This window comes from Ctenopharyngodon idella, chromosome 23, assembly GCF_019924925.1.
Source record: "Ctenopharyngodon idella isolate HZGC_01 chromosome 23, HZGC01, whole genome shotgun sequence".
NCBI classification, from domain to species: domain Eukaryota; kingdom Metazoa; phylum Chordata; class Actinopteri; order Cypriniformes; family Xenocyprididae; genus Ctenopharyngodon; species Ctenopharyngodon idella.
In genome coordinates, this window is record NC_067242.1 from 12,390,793 (window position 1) to 12,407,934 (window position 17,142).

Consider the following 17,142-nt stretch of genomic DNA (forward strand, 5'->3'; position numbering starts at 1 on the left):
TTCAGCAAGGACGCATTAAATTTATCAAAAGTGACAGTAAAGACTGTTTCAACATTGATAAGAATAAAAAAGTTTCTTAAGAACCAAATCAGCATATTTTTGAAGGATCATGTCATGTGACACTGTAGACTGGAGTAATGATGCTGAAAATTGAGCTTTGCCATCGCAGGAACATTTTAAAATATATTAAAATAAAAAAATAAAATAAATTGTAATAATAATATTTCACAATGCCACTGTTTTTACTGTTGATCAAATAAAAGCAGCCTTGGTTAGCATAAGAGACTTTCAGAAACATTAAAAAAAAACTTAGCAACCCTAAATTTTAGAATGGCATTGTACATGCCCAAAATAAATACTAATTGTCTAATATTTTTATGTTGTAAATTTTAATCCATTCTTACTGATGCCATCAAGACTATAACAAGTAATTCTTGCAATTTTCAACAAATCATCATCTGTATTAGCTAGGTAGATCATTTTACCTATCTGGCAAGTTTTAAAAAAATAATAATTAGTTTGTGCCCTGCTTAATGTATTTCTAATTTTAGTAGTACCATTGTCTCCTAAACTTCTTTTGAATAAAAGGAATAAAATTGGATATAAATGAGCCAATTTCTGGCTAACTAGAGGTATAAAAGCATTGGGATGGCATAGCTTAGATAATCCAATCCTGGAAGAATTTGATGAGAAATGTTTGAGATCATATTGAAATCTAACTTACGCAGATGTGATGCGAACATGAGTGCAGTTTGTGGCATTGAGATCTCTAGAGCAGACACATGAGATTCCTGGGGTCTTTTTTATAAGAACAATCTGAAAAACAGGAGACCTAAGCAGAAGTCTCCATTTGTCTAGATTTAACCTCATTGCAGTCTATAAAAAACAATCTCGATTAAATTGAGATCCTTTGTATTTTCTTGTCTATGAAAAGTTACTGTATTTTTCTCTTTTCATTCAGTGGCTTTTTTGGCCTCTTACAGAGATTATGTCTGTGGAAGAGTCAGACGGTCTCCCTTTTTCCTGTACGCTCCTTTCTGGAAGTGTGTCGGTAGGCTCAGATGAAAGAATGTAACCCTGCCGGGGTTGGTGGTTGGAGGGGGGGAAGTTTCCCTTCGACTACAGCAGAGACCTGCACTCTCTCTGAACTTTCTCTCTATTTTCATGCCACTGTCCTTTGTGACGTCGGGCATCGATTTTTATTACCTTCATTTTGTCTCTCACACTGGTTCCTGTACAAACAATGATTACCACCGCTGTTGCTGAGCAGAATTCAAATTATGCCCATGCACTAATGCACCAACCAGATGCAAACACATGGCAGACTTGTTAAGGTCTTCATACCTTCCAGTTGAAGCTAAATGGCCTCAGCTTACACGCTTTGCTTAGCTGCCTGTCTACTCGTCAGATCATATCAAACCCATTTGTATAATCCCCTTTTCCAGAGAACAGGAGGCTGAATTGCATTGGTTAATAAGAGTTCATGGAGGTCATTGCACTTATATAAATCTGTAGGAAATGAAAATGGCACAGTTAAAACATATTAAGCTGTCTAGGACACAAATTATGTAATGCTCTTGGAGAATCTGTGTGCATGAAGGATTCTGCACACACTGCATCATGACATCTGCACAAAAAAGCTGTTTTTGATGCACTGCTCACTAGAGATGGCGCAATACCACAATTTTGGCTTCAGTATGGTACCACAATCTAAAACTGTAGTATAGATATTAAATCCATACCATATAGGGTCTAAATTTTGGCACAGCTATTGCGCAAAAGTTTACTCATTTTTGCAGGTTAATTACTGCAAATGTTTATTAGCAAATTAATCAACACAGATTATCACATCAAATCAGTAATTTGAGAAGTTTTTTAGTAATTTCAGCAATACTGCGTCTCCACCCTTTATCTCTCAAAATGAGCAAATTGCTTGCCTCAGAAGACATCACGCCTGCAATATATAAGCGAGTTGCACAATGCGATACAACACGTTTGCCTGCGTTTCGGGACGGCTGATGGAAATCAGCCTGATGGAAACCTTTATTTTTAAGCGTGTATGACGTAATCAGCAGGGATTTCGAAAACAAGGATGTGTAACTGGAGCAGAAATGGTTAACATTTTTTAAATGCATGACCGAAGATTCATTTGTGATACAAAAATAACACAAGCCTTTCAAAAAAATGTCCCTCTGCACTGAGGCCACGGAGGGACGTTTCCCTCATTTGCACAGACTGACTCATACAGATGTGTGGGGCCGAACCATGGGCGCTAGAATAGGTCCTGTTTGAAGCATTGTTTAAATGAGGACAGAAAAAAACACACAGATGTTTTGTTTTCGGCACGAGCCATTGTTTTGTTCTGTGCGGTCGTATGGTATGTGCACACAGGTATCCGAATTACTCACTTCTGTCAACTGTCAACGTGAAACACCTATAAAGTTCACCATTCTGTGGTCTACATGCCAAAATTCTGATGTTTGATCAGTTTCCCCTTGCTGGGTGTTACTTGCATATTTAAATATGAAGCGATGCATTCAGAGGCTGGTTTGATGATATCAAAAAGCAGAAGTGCAGACAGTGCTCTGCCTCTGGAAATGCAGATGCTGCAGAAATACAAAGATGTGAGTTTGATGTCATCATGGAGTGATGGTCATCAAGAGAGCACATGATTTGTTTCAGTCCTGAAACCACTTTTTTTTTGGTTTTGTTCCTGTTGGATGGAGTTTTTATTGATTGTAGTTGAAGGGGAAAATATGTACAACTTTTGTAGCTAAATACATTCTCACTCGGAAATGTATTGTTTTATCATTGTAACTGGGACATGCACTTCTTTTTGATCCATGCATTTCTTATGATCCAAGTCATGGGTTTTTAGTATGCTTTTTATATAGATGTTGGACATGAGTGCCATTCATGGCATTGAGATCTCTTCTGAAATTCTAGAGTAGTCAGATGAGATTACTGGGGTCTTTTTTTAGGAGAACATTCTGAGAAACAAGCCTAAATTAAATCTTTTCATCATATAAAGTGATCGAGTTTCTTCAGAAAATTTGGACTAAACCGCTCAATTCATATGGATTAGTTTTACGATCTCTTTATGAACTTTTTGAAGCTCTCAGATCTCATCAAAAAGATCTTCATTTGTGTTCCATGAGGGTGAGTATTTAATGACAAAATTTTCATTTTTGGGTGAACTATCCCCTTAAGATTTTTATATTTAATTTTATTTCAGTTAACGTTTATTTCTCTTGATCTTTGAAATCTAATTTAAAAAAAATCTTATGTGAAAGTTTTGTTGCTGAGCTGACGAAGTATACTGCATTGATTTAACTTTCTTGTTCTATGAAACCAAAGGGATAGTTAACCCCAAAATGAAAATTATCCCATGATTTACTCACCCCCAAGCCATCCTAGGTGTATATGACTATCTTCTTTCAGACGAACACAATCAGAGATACATTTCAAAATATCCCGGCTCCTCCAAGTTTTATAATGGTATTGAACGTGGGCCATGTTTTGAAGCCCGAAAAAAATGCATCCTTCGATCATAAAAAAAATCCATACGGCTCCAAGGGGTTATAAAGGCCTTCTGAAACAAAGCGATGGGTTTGTAACAAAAATATCTATATTTAAAACTTTATAAAGTAAAATAACTTGCGGCATAAGAGTGACCTCTGATCAGATGCAATGACGAACATGGAAGCACAGAGGATAGAGCAAAACAAAACATCGGTCAAAAAATAGAAGTCTAAAACGATAATTTTTAAGAGAAATATCTAAGGATTTCGATATAAGAGAAGAGGAGCTTGAGTTTGTTGCCCAGCCCTATTTGTTTGAACTAAGCTTACGCTACTCCTACATCCTGTGTCCTACGTCGCTTCAGATGTTACTCATTTGGCGTAAGTCGACTTGCGCAGTATGTGTATGGTCATCTGGTGGAAGCTAGTTGTTTTAAATATAGATATTTTTCATACAAAATCTCATCGCTTCGCTTCAGAAGGCCTTTATTAACCACCTGGATCCGTATACATTATATTTATGATGGATGGATGCATTTATTTTGGGCTTTAAAACACGCCCCACGTTCAATACCATTAATAAAGCTTGGTAGAGCCGGGATATTGTTTTATTTATATATATATATATATATATATATATATATATATATATATATATATATATATATATATGATTGTGTTTGTCTGAAAGAAGATAGTCATATACACCTACGATGGCTTGAGGGTGAGTAAATCATGGGATAATTTTCATTTTTGGATGAACTATTCCTTTAAAGCAGAAAAGTGAATTTCATTTGTATGATTGTTCCTTGATCTCATGATATATTCTTGGTGTATTGTGCTGTATTATATTAAGCAGAATGAATCAGTAAAGTCATATTTAGCATTTATCTAAATATACATGCTCTTTACTCTATAGATATGCATGTCAGGCAACTTTTGCTTTCATTCTTTTTTTGGGTTTAGCGGTTCAGCATCCCTTTTATCTGGCATTTAATTAGAACTGTAGGCTTTTTGTACGAAGAAAAGCCTTTCCAAGTACTAGCTGAGGTCGGCTTCCTGCCCAAGTCAGCTGATTCGAGACGTGTCTCTTTAAACCTTCGATCACTTTTCTTTTAAGCCACAGTGAAGCAGTTCTTGAGAAGCTCAAATATAAACTTAATTCGTTCAACAGGAAATCATTACCTCAGCTGTGAAATTCAGTTTTGCCCAATGACTAAGACAACATGCGTTTTGCATCAGAGCTCCGATTGTTGTTTATTGAACGGTCATTTGAATGAAACGACTCTCCATTGATGAAGTTTGAGCATGCAGAAGTAAGAATGCCTGTGTCAGCTTAGTGAAAACGGAATTTGGGAAGTTAGGGGTGGGGGTGTGCACGAGGGGGTGTGTGCACAAGCGCAAACACACAGATGACATCATGCACAGATTAAAAAAAAATGGAACTTGACAGAGTGAAGTTCAACTGACAGATGTAATGATTTTAAATGTGAATTTGTGTTTGTGTGTTTAGTGTGTGTTTTTTTGGGCATGCACGTGTGAGTTCGCTGGTATGTGCTTGCACACTTGTGATAAAGTCTTCCATTGTTATAGTGTTAAACCAAACCCTGAAGTCACTCATCAGATCTTCTTTAGAAATGATTACGCCATACCACCGGTTTTATCACATTGATGGTTTATTGTAGAGCTACTCTCCTGTCATATGCACACGTTGCCAAAGCTGAAATGTATTTTTTTAAACACTTTTAGCTATAAAAATTAGACACTTATGCAGTTTTTTCCTCATTCTTTTCTTTGCTTTAGAGAGAGCTAGAACCACTTAGATCTTTTGTGTTTGGTTTGTTTAAATGTAACCTTTCCAAGTCAAATCAGAAATTAGACCTGTCAATACAGAAATTTGCATTATTTTATCATAGGAATTCCAAAACCAAGCTTTTTATGACCTTGTCAGGTTATAATTGTCCTCAAATCTAAATTAAACTGACATATAGTGGAAAGGAAAGTGTAAAAGGTCTTGAAATGTCAATTTGCACTTGGTCTTTTTAGTGAAAATATTTTAAACAGCCCTGACATGAGTCCTTGACTCTAAGAATACCGGTTGTGGTGAGACATTCTAAGAACTAGGCTGAGGTTTCCAGTGATACAACATTCAGTAGATTAAAAAGAAATCAAAAGCAAACTCAGAGAGCATGTTATCATAGAGGAGCAAAGGAGAAGCCAGTGTAAAATCAACCTCAGACTCTAAAAACAAACCCAGGAGCCTTAAAGAAAAGACTAATTTGAGAATCTTATTGAAAACTCAACAATGCAATTGGTATTATCAATAGCCAAGATAAAGTGTTTTGAATATCTATTGAAAGCTTAGGTTCCTCTTGAGTTTGGTTGTAATCTTTCAGGTGTGTCGTGCGGTGTGTGCATGGAAATGTAGAGCATTCATCTTTGGGACTACACTCTGAGCGGAGAATGGGTGCTTCTGTGTGCCCACATGTGACCTTGTTTCTCTCTGCTTAGAATTATGCGCAGGGCTGTATTATTAAGCTCTACAGTGTTGCAATAATTGTGTCGCAATGGCAGTTCTACAGGGACGTGATGCTGACGCCTCACAGCTTTCTTTAGAGTAGTAAGCGCTGTGTTTACATAAATAATGCAGCCTGACTAGTTCATGATAAACTTTAATCATAGCAGAAATATCACATTCTTTCCTCAGTCTTCACAGCTTTCTTATCAGATGTAAGACAGTTTGTCACAATATTTGTGTTCTAAACTCTCCAGTCTTTCCATTGTGATTTGATACATTCTCTGTTTCTTCCACAGAATTATAAGTATAAGCCCACACGGAATCTGCACATTTAGAATTCCACAGAAATTCCACAGATTCTCTCGAATTGGAACGCCCATAATTCAGATGTCGTACACATTTCCCGCCCCTTGCATGTTCGTTCATTAAATAATTTAGCTAATTTCATTGTGCTTTCAGTTACTTATAAGAATCTGCTCTCAGCACTGATTTAACATGTTCAAAATATGTTCCACAGATATTCTCCTCAAAATCAATGAAGAAAATGTCTGCAGATTCCGTCTGGGCCAACAGGTCAAAAACTCTTAGGTCTAAGAAAACACACAGGAAGTGTCAGGTAATAGGAGTATTGCAGAGTCTCCCTGCACAGATCCACCTCACCTCTCCATATTATATTGTAGTTACATAGGTTTTTGTAAAAATGACATCTGTAATCATTAGTGCATGAGTAACAACGTTCATTTATCTTTCCATTGGCTTTTTTTTTCCATGCTTTTTGTAGGCTGTCAGTTAGTCTGGGGACTTAAACATGGGGAACCACCTAAAAACATCCTGACAATACTGCAATTACCACTGTGTGATATAAACTTTCCAACACCTCAGTCTTTCATAAATGCTGAAAAACACAACAGAAACCTGCTGCAACTCATTTGTAGCATTTATGGAGATGAAAGAGTGCTGAATGCATGTTGACATGAAAAGGCAAACTCTCAGTGGTGCTGGGGAAAACTGTATCTACATATTTATACATTTCAGGTCTTTTCTAGTGAACTCTTACCCCACTGAGACAAAACAGCTCTTAGATGCTTGTCATTGCACAAGAATCATTATACTGATTCACTGGAATAGACTGGAAAAGACATGATAAATTGCACTCCAGATCGCATGAATGGTGGAAAACGGCTAACTAACGCCAGTGATAACTGGTGCACATGGTGCTGACCCACACAGCAAGTGGCTGGAATCTAATGAGCTCTTTCTGAAGACATGGCTCACATAGAAATGTTTTGATCTGTGCCTATGTGTGGGCCTGTGCCTTATTCTACCCATGACATCTTTAATGTGAAACCAAAAGGAATGGCGCATGAGATCAGTGTATTGGTTATTAACCATGAAGCCATTAGACAGTTTGACTTGTGTTGAAGACACTTTGATTTGGAAGTTTTTCAAATGGAAATTGTTTTTCAGATGGCTGAATATGTTAGACCGTTTGCGGATATATAGTTAATAGCTTACAATGTAGTTTTAGACTTCAGAGGATTCAGAGGTCAGAACCCCACCCAATCCCAACATGGCCACATTTGCTATTTCAGCAGCTGCAAGAGCATCTCAACAAAGAGGCCCAGAAAAAGACTTCTTGTGCTCTTTCGGGTGAAAAGCACCTAATCGAATCCCCCTAAGCAAATATTCCCTTCAGAGTACGATTTTGAAGTAGGACCAATAGCGCTTTGTAAAACAGTTGTTCTCTTGCTTCTCTTCACCATAGATTATCCTTAGGGCTTGTGATACTTGGCAATTTGCTCAACCCACAGCAACACTTTGCAACCATGGTGCAATGGCTCACTCCCTTTAGAAATATGCTAGAATTTTTGCTGTTCTTTTTCAAACCTCAGTTTGTTTGGATTTGGTCTACTTTGCCACTGTTTGGCACAATTATGTATATTTATATTTTATGTATATTAAATATATTATTTTTAATTTTATATTTTATTTTATATTTTATATATTTTTTTTATTTATGCATTTTTAGACTATTTAATTTTTAAATATATGTTTAATTAACAATTAATTTAGCCTATATTTAATAAATTATTAATTGAATAAATGTACTTATGTTTAATGTCAGTAAATGGGTCATTGACAAATAAGGTTTTTAAAAGTGTAAAAAAACATAAAGGAGATATAATTAACTTTGAAGTTTTATTAAGTGTTAACAATAAGATTATGTGGTTTTTATAATCAATTAACACTGCTTTTGTCATTTTTTTACAAGATGGACAAAATTTGTCACCAAAAAAGTCATTCGGTTTAACCAAAATTTTGGTTTTGCCGAATGACACTTATGGTTATACCGAATGACGATATTTTCAAACAATGCTAACAGGCTGATATCTAGCTTGCTAGCTAGCTAACAAAAGGATAATCAAACATTTTATATTTAGTACAAGTTTGTAAAATATTACATTTTCCATGTTTTATAGCGGTTGTACCGAATGACCTGATGTTTAGGGACATGCAAGTGAAAACGTGAATTTTTCGAATAGTTAAGAGAGAGTTTGACTTGATCCAAAATGATAAATTTATATTGGTTACTCCGAATGACATTAATGAAATTCATTTTTCCGGACATTCTTTCTTATAACAAAGCAATGACTTCTACACATAATTTTAATACCATTTTGCACTATGTTGATATATGATGTTATAAAATCATGCCAGAATAAAAAATATATACATTTATTACATTTTAAGATATTTTAATCACAAATGAAATGGCTGTATTGGCCTTTGGATGGTTAAACCGAATGACCTTTTGGCACTTCAAAATCTTTAAAATACCTTTATATGTAGCAAAATATAATTAAAACCTTTTGGATTCAATAAAAGAGACCTAATTTTACTACCTTACATACTTTGGATGTCATATCTTTGTTTTTTATTATTATTAAGGCCTTTGGACAAAGAAATGACCCGAAACGTCATTGACCCATATACAGGTTGTTAATAAATTTAAAATATATAATTTATTTTACATTTTATTTAGTTCAAATAAAATTTTATTTGATTTATTAATTGAACTAAATTTATTGTTTATATGTAATTAATGTAATATCTAATTATATTTAATGTTTAATGTGTGTTTATAAAGATTAATTCTTTAGCACAATGATATGACAATGATATGAATGTGGTGGGCTGGACTTGACCTGAAATTCGAGGTCAGTGGCGTCACTCCAATTAGCCATTACATGACAGGTTAAGTTATTAGGCAGTTTGTGACCTTGCTGGTGAGTTGATCAAAAACCTGCATAAATCGGAATAGTTAGACTGTCTCATTTTCTCCCATCACCCCAAGACAAGCCTTCAGAAGCTACATGCACAAATGGCTCTTGCACAAAGACCTTTTTCCTACCAGAAGTGTAGGAATAGGTTGGAATTTCATTAAACAAGAAAGAATGAGCGCAGACATGGTGACTTATCCGTGATCCTGACGGGGGGAGGGATGTGTTTGACAGGGTGCGTGGTGTCTATCGTGGGAAGCAGCGCCGCAAGCTCTTTGATGCCTCAATGTACAAGATCTGTAAGGGGGCCAATCCTATTCTCCGTCCTTGCAGCACCTAAGCCAAGTTCGCCCCCTCTCTCTTCCCACAGTCGTCTAGAGCATCACATTTTCTCCCACCACACACTCCTCTCCAAAAACACACACTGCGAATGCCATTCTTGAGGTGTCCCGCTGTTTTCCACAAACCCAGGAATGGAGCCATAGTTCGCCAATGCTGTAAATACTCTGTTGCTGTTGGATTCCTTTTTGATGGCATGTCAGAATTCAACTGAGGCCATTTGTTGGATTATGTACCCGGTTGAAATGTAAGATGTGAAATGAGAAACATAAGCAGAGGATAAGACAAACAAAAATCAGCGGAGCAGCATACATCAATCACCAGGCGACTGTTGGTGTCACGTAAGTTGAGATACACAAAATGGATCTGGGAGGAGTGCTGTTTCCCTTTGTACATAGATGATTTAGACTACCAAAAAGCACAGTGTGATATCAACTTCGACAATGATTGAACTTGAGCATGGATTGCACAACAGTAGACTGGGAAAACAACATGAAATATACACACATTACATTATTTTCCTGAAAAACAGCACCAGCTCTGTGGGTCTGTTCCAGGATTGTGTGTCATGTACACCAGCTGCTGCTGTTTTTCAGTGTGTGTTCTTGTCCGTTTGGTTGGTACGAGAGAGAGAGGTCAATCATGGGCAACAGGCCACTGTGAAGTGATCAGTGTGTGTGTGTGTTTACGGTCAGCTTGTTTTTCCAGTAATACACTCTCTGAACCCCTCGTCCACCCTCCATTTCTGGGTAGTCTACAAAATGCTGTCATGATCATCATTACACTGAATCATCAGTTTGGACACTGAATACATTGTACCATAATCTGCGAATGATGGACGACCTAATAAATATTTCCTTGGCAGTGAGGACTTTCAAAAGTTTCAAACAAACAACTTAATAAATCTGCTTCTTCTGTTAGCAAACCTTATTACAAGCTTCTAAATTCGTCCAGAGGCAAACATATTAAAGTCATATAGCAATTAATGATGATGGAAAAGCTTAAAGGGGACCTATAATGCCCCTTTTACAAGATGTAATATAAGTCTCTGGTGTCCCCAGAATGTTTCTGTGAAGTTTCAGCTCAAAATACCCCACAGATCATTTATTACACACCCCTATTTGGGTGTGAGCAAAAGCACGCCATTTTTGTGTGCGTCCCTTTAAATGCAAATGAGTTGCTGTTCCTGGCCCACTTTCCAGAAGAGGGCGGAGCTTTAACAGCTCGTGCTTCAGTTGCTCAATAACAACAAAGCTGGAGAATCTCACACAGCCAAAATGAGGATTGTCAGTAATGGTGTTCAGCCTTACATTGTTCAAACCGGAGTCAGACACTGATGGAGAGACACAGGAAGAAGTTACAACTTTTAGAATGCAACTGGATGTTTCTGAATGGTTAGTGGATAAATTTATGTAGTTGCTGTGGAGTTAATTCAACTCATCAACTAGCATGTGCCATCATTTTAATCTTTTGTGCAAATCCAGCGTTCAATTGACCCTTGTTTGTGAAGCAGTCTGGTGTAAAATGATGGCATGGTAACAACATGGCCTCAGCCCTTCCCAGGGGCAGAGTTTATGTAAATTTTGGGGTTTGTGATGTCACCAACCCAGGAAGTAGCTCACTGTAGTCTCTACCAGTCGTTTGTTGTAGTCCTTAAAAAGCGATTTCTGTAAAAGAAAATATCTTCCTTTGCATTGAACTTTGAGCATCGTAACTTTGCAAACGTTGTTTGTCAATATTCAAGATTTATAAAATCAGATAATTTAGATGTTTCTAACAAAATAAATGAAAAAAAAAAAAAAAGAAGATACTCTAATTTAATTAATATAATTATTAATTATTAATTAATTCCCTCATATCCTATAAAGACACTCTTATATTACAATATTACAGTATTTACAAGCATTTACACAAAATTCAACAAATCATTAGTCAATGTATATTCAAATAGCTAGAAATGACAAATAAGAAATGTGACTTACATTTTACACAACTAAATCAATAGTCTGAACAGACTTTTATTGGGCAATCCCTTCTTGTCTTTGATAAAAATGAACATGTTTAGACTGTACATAAAAATATTAAGAGTAATTGCTAAGGCCTTGAGGCAATGTCTCTGTCATCAACCGTAATGTGTGATGCATTTAAGCACATATATGTTTTGACGTTAGATATTTATGAATGCATACGCAAGCCCTTAGCTCCACACTCAGGGTACCCACCTGATCATTACGTGCCTAGACTATTAAGCTGACGTTTGCTAATGGCACACTAATGTAATTGGCCCTTTGGCTTGAGCAGGTTGATCCAGGCAGGTCTCACTGTTAAGTACCTGGTTCTTTCTGGAAATTATGATTTGGTGAGCTTGCCTGTTTTTCTCTTCCTCGTGTGCCTGTCTGGATACTCTCATCCTCTGTGATATATAAAGAATTCCTAACTAGCTCCACCCATCCAGGCAGCAAGCGAGATGACTATGAAAAATATGTCAAGCTCAGAGTGGCATTTTGAGGCTTCTCATGTTCGGAAGCATCCTAAATTCAGGAAGTGTATACTCTGTTTACAGGAAGCTGGGCCCTGAGGTGGTCAACTTAGACACATTTGATGTATTGTATGTAACACCATCTTAATCCCTGGCTAGATAAATATTTAATGCCCTGGTTTTAGCAATAAGGGAGGATGTATTTACAACAGCCATGGAGCTATTAAATTATGCATAATCGGCACTGATAAACATCAGTTTTTGTTACATGAATGGGCCATCATCTCATTTCATGGTCCAAAACAGCAGGAAATTTCAAGCAGCTTCAAGACAAATATCAATCATTTTAACTAAGCCAATTTAGCATTCAGAGAGGGAGTGAACTAGACTCTTAAAACCTAGCTAGAAATACAAATTACTTCATTTGTAGTTATGTACATATAACCTTGCGAATATGCCTCTTGAGTCCGTTCTTAAAGCTTCCTATTAGGTGCTGTTGCTGTGGTGGAACTGCTCTCTAGACTGCCAGTTAATGAATCCTGTTGGTAAGGGTAACAGGATAATGGAAACTTAGAAAAAAGAAGAATCAATAAATTGCACAAAGCAGGATATTGAATAATTGAATCGTTCAATCATGTTATAAAGGCCTCAGTACAAAAGACTGAATGGGTATTCAATTTCAAAGGGTCCATTATGGCTGTGTTAGGAAGTGAGCACTGCTGATCCCTCACCCATTCATACAACTAACAACCAAATATGCTTATAGAGAAGTAACCAGTAAGTTGGACTAGGCATAGATGGCTTGTGAAATTTTAGTTTTGATTGTTTTTGCAGATATTCTATAATTGTTCAATGAATGCATACGTTCTCAACCCTTTCTCAGTTGGTCTCCCTTAGGTTTAAGGAACCCAAGTTAGGCTCTACTGCTGCTGGGAATGAAACCAGCGAGGCGTAGGCTCACGAAACTCCAAAATTCCCCTTCTGACTTTACAGTGACGTTGAGCCTCAGCTATTTGACCAGCCATTGTGTGTGTCTGCTTTCTGACAGCATACTGAAAATATTTCTGTCCCGTTCAGTTTCTTTTGCCCTTTCTTTCCAACTCTTTCTGCCTTGGGGGAGGGATTGAGTACTCATGGGTTTGGAACCTGAGAGGTGCCGGTAACTCCAATGTGGTGTAAAGCCAAGACACAGAATCTGTGGTTCAGACTTCAAACAAGATTCTGCGCTATTGTGTCTATCAATCCCTTTCCCCTTCTAACCAGGCAACCCTCCCTTCTGTGTTCCCATTGCACCGAAAGATGACACCAAATACTCCTCCTTTTCAAAGCCCAGCTGCTTGCGACTGACATAAGAGGTAGTGAGAAAAAAAGGCTGATGAAGAGAGGCTCATGGATATTGCACTGCATAAACTCCATACAGCGAGAGACAGGCGGCAAGACAAAGCGAGGAGAAGATGAGTTGTTAGGGGATTCTTCATTGATTTGTTTGTGAAGTAAAATTTGAAAGATCGGGTAGCAAGAGTAGAAATATGATTCATGCATCTGACAGTTTTTCGCCTCCATCAGCTGCACCCGACAGATGAGGGCGAACATTGGCTAGCTTCATTAGGACGAGCAGACGGTTCAGAACTGCGCTTCGGCTGTCAGTGTTTAACACCTCGCCCAGATGAGCACCGTCAGCCCGTCTGCTCGCTTGCAGGGTGATGCTGGAACGTAGCACTGGTGAGGAGTAGTCTGAATGTTCTCCCCGTTCTGCTGCATCTGTCAGCATATCGCTGCCTGCTCAGGGATTTCACCTCATGCAAATGAGAGCCCGTCCATCGCATGACTCAGAGTCTCCACTTGAACCCCCACACCCAAACACACACAAATAAACCTCTACTGAAAGCACTGACTCGCACACTTCAAACCACCGGCGTACACGCTTATGTAAACTCCAGTGCCGCTTGTATGATGCTATGCTTTGCTAGTTACAGTTAAACTCATCACATGACTGGTAAAAAAAAAAAAAAAAAAAAAAAAAAATGGGGGAAAGGACTTCAGATTTCCCCTATGATTTCTTATAAATTATTTATGAGTGATGGATCAGGAAGTCATTTTGAGTTACCGTTATTGTTGTTTCTGTCTGATTGTATGTAATTAACAGGCGTTAACTTTTTTAAAAGTCTATTGTTCGCTGTTTTTTGCTTTTTTCTGGAGAAATAGCATTTAATGCTTTCTGGGTAGGGCTGCACAATTTGGCCAGAGAAAATCATATTACTAGTATTACTTTTATATACATATTACTTATTTATATTTTTTAGGGTTTGTGAGGATAGCAAAATAAAGTAAACTGTGACATATTATACCTAAACATTCTTCATACAGTGGACTACCAGTAAAATTGATAAAAATTTGGGACCAAAAATTATTCAGACACTTTGACCTGACCATGTTTTGCTTAAGTGTTATCTGACATTTAAGATTATTTTTTTCTGAAACAGTTTAACTCTGAGATCTTGTCATATTTTACTACCATTTTTTTAAACTATAGTGAATAAGCTGTAATAATGAATTGTGTTTATTGTGTTTATTTATTTGTTTATTATTTTTGTGCAATTGCAGTTTGAACTGTGATATGATAAACATTTAATTTCTCATAGTGCCGCTGCCTAGATATTTAGGCAAAAAGAACTAATTACTTACTTTATTTTTGTGCAGTTGCACTTTGAACTGCAATATTATATACAACATGGTCTGAGAAAATCATAATGCTATTAATTAATATAAAGAAATATTTATTTAATTATTATTTTATTTATTTTTATTATTTTTGTGCAATTGAAGTTTAAACTGCTGCAGCTTAGATATCCGAGGAAAAAGAACTTTTAATTGTCATTTTTTAATTTTGTTATTGTCACCAGTGCAGTCTTTATTTCTTCACTTTCACCACATTTACATATTAAACACGACTTTTATTTTGGCACAAAACTGAAGGAAGGCCTTTAAGTTTATGCTCACAACAGTCTTTAATGCTTCACTCTCAAGAACTCAGCACATGCAGGCTATACTTATTTAATTTAACTATCCATATTGCAATTTTGATTTTATTATGATTATTTGTGCAGCTCTTCTTCCAGGTTTATGCTTAACGTGATTTACATGTTCCTGGATCAACATAATTTTTTGTCCAGCCTGGAACAACATTCCTGTCAACCATGCAGTCAGATTTTAGACGCCTGGGTTAGGGTTAAGCATAGGGCTTGTTTAATAGGAATATTGTTCCAGGACCAACCACGACTGTTGATCCAGGAGGAACATGTTCTACTTGACCGAATCATGGCATGCTTTGGGTTTACCATGTATCTTTACTGATTCCCACAAGCACATGGATGCAACCCTAGCTGATGTGAGTTCTGACTCCCACCACATTAACTAATAATGGCTCGATCAGATCGTTAATCCAAACGAATGTACCAAATGGATGGGATTTAATTAATTTGCATACGATTCTGATTACTTCTAAGCAGGAAGAAGAATTCATCAGGGAATTTTCCCCCATGGGTCAGCACAATAACCCAGACTGAACATCTCTATAAACACACCTCTGTTATTCTTTATCACCTATTATCTCTTTTTCATTTGAAACAAAACATTATAGATGTGATTCTCCTCCTTTCTTTGTGTTCTTTCATGCATGATCCTCCAGTAGTCATATCATTTCCCTGTTGGAGTCTGTATTGGTTTTCCTGTTGATTTGTTTGTACATCAAAAAGCCATATCTCTATCACGACCTACCCAGCACCCTCCTATCTGATGTAGTACCTGCTTCTTTGTGTTTACAAAACACTTGGAAATCCCCCTCCGTAACTGCCGGTGTCATAGTGTTTTCTCAGTGGTGAGGGTAAAAGTTTTAATCATAAGCTAAACATGTTTGCTTTCCAGTGTTTATGTATTTGGTGCATCATACCCGGCCGGCTTTCTCAAAACTTCACCCTTACATCACCTGCTGGTTTTTCCGTACCGTCATAGATGACATTTGATCAATGTTCTAGTCCACTGGAGTCTGTGAATAGCCCTGCTGTGCAATATTTGAGTTTCTTTGTGTGTCTGGAAGAAGTAAGACATTATACCGATAAGGACGAGAGAAGAAATGTAATATGTTTTACAGTGTGAAGCAGCTGACCTCAACCTCCTATGGAATAATCTGTTATGATTGCCAACTGGCAACACTGTACGTTAAAGAAGGAAATGACCCACTGTTGAGTTTGGGTGGGTGTAAGGAGGAGGAGGCTATGGAGTGGGTGAGGAAAGGGGCACACCTGTCACATGTTGGCAACGTTTGGTGCCCATCCTAATCGGTGGTCTGTTTCCACATCCCCCAACGCCTACTACCCCGCATGTTTTTCAACTGAACATGGAAACACAATGTCTTTTTTGTTGCTGAAAAATGTGTTAACATTTTCTCTCTGCATGAGTAAGGTGTTTTGCAATAGAATAGAAGACTGTGGGGAACCCTCCCTTTTTTTCTATGTTGGCCACCCATTGTAGGACAATATCTGAGCTAACTCAAATCTTTGGGTTTTCTTTTCATTGAGGAGTTATGCTCGAAAATTAAAGGAGACCTATTATGCAAAATTCACTTTTATAAGGTGTTTGAACAAAGGTTTATGTAAACAACCAGCCTATAATGGTAAAAATCTACCCACTCCTTTTTTATAATCACAAAAAATCATAAACAGTCTCTCCAAGTGCGTGGTTTCAGATTTCCCCCTGCTCTTACGTAAATTAATTAGCCCCGCCCATGACTGGTGATGATCTGCCCTATTAGCATAGATATTGCCCTGAGTGAGCTGCAGCAGTCCGCCATTTCTGTTTACTCACTGTAGAAGCTGGCGATGCACAATGTCTGCACCAAAAAAACATTACAAATGTTCTGTTATTGGATGTATCAACGAACATAAGAGTCTCCATAGACTCTCTGCATCTGAGCCATTGAGAACACCGTTGTTGAATTTAAATTAT

General features: G+C 37.2%; 1 protein-coding gene across 14 annotated transcripts in view; it reads left to right on the top strand.

The window, feature by feature from the left end:
- The window catches only part of bcl2a (BCL2 apoptosis regulator a), a 60,041-nt gene that overhangs the window by 22,152 nt on the left and 20,747 nt on the right, over positions 1-17,142 (top strand). For 11 of the 14 annotated variants that reach the window (XR_007927833.1, XR_007927834.1, XR_007927835.1 and 8 more), the window contains exon 2: positions 6,557-6,655. The exons of 2 other annotated variants lie outside the window; for them this stretch is intronic. Coding sequence is in view for 3 of the 12 variants with exons in the window: in XM_051881805.1 (XP_051737765.1) it covers positions 6,557-6,655 (99 nt within the window). In the remaining 9 variants the exon portion in view is untranslated. Of the gene's footprint in view, positions 1-6,556; positions 6,656-6,820; positions 10,528-17,142 lie in introns of those variants that run through there. One more of the 14 variants, XM_051881807.1, reaches the window with a different exon arrangement.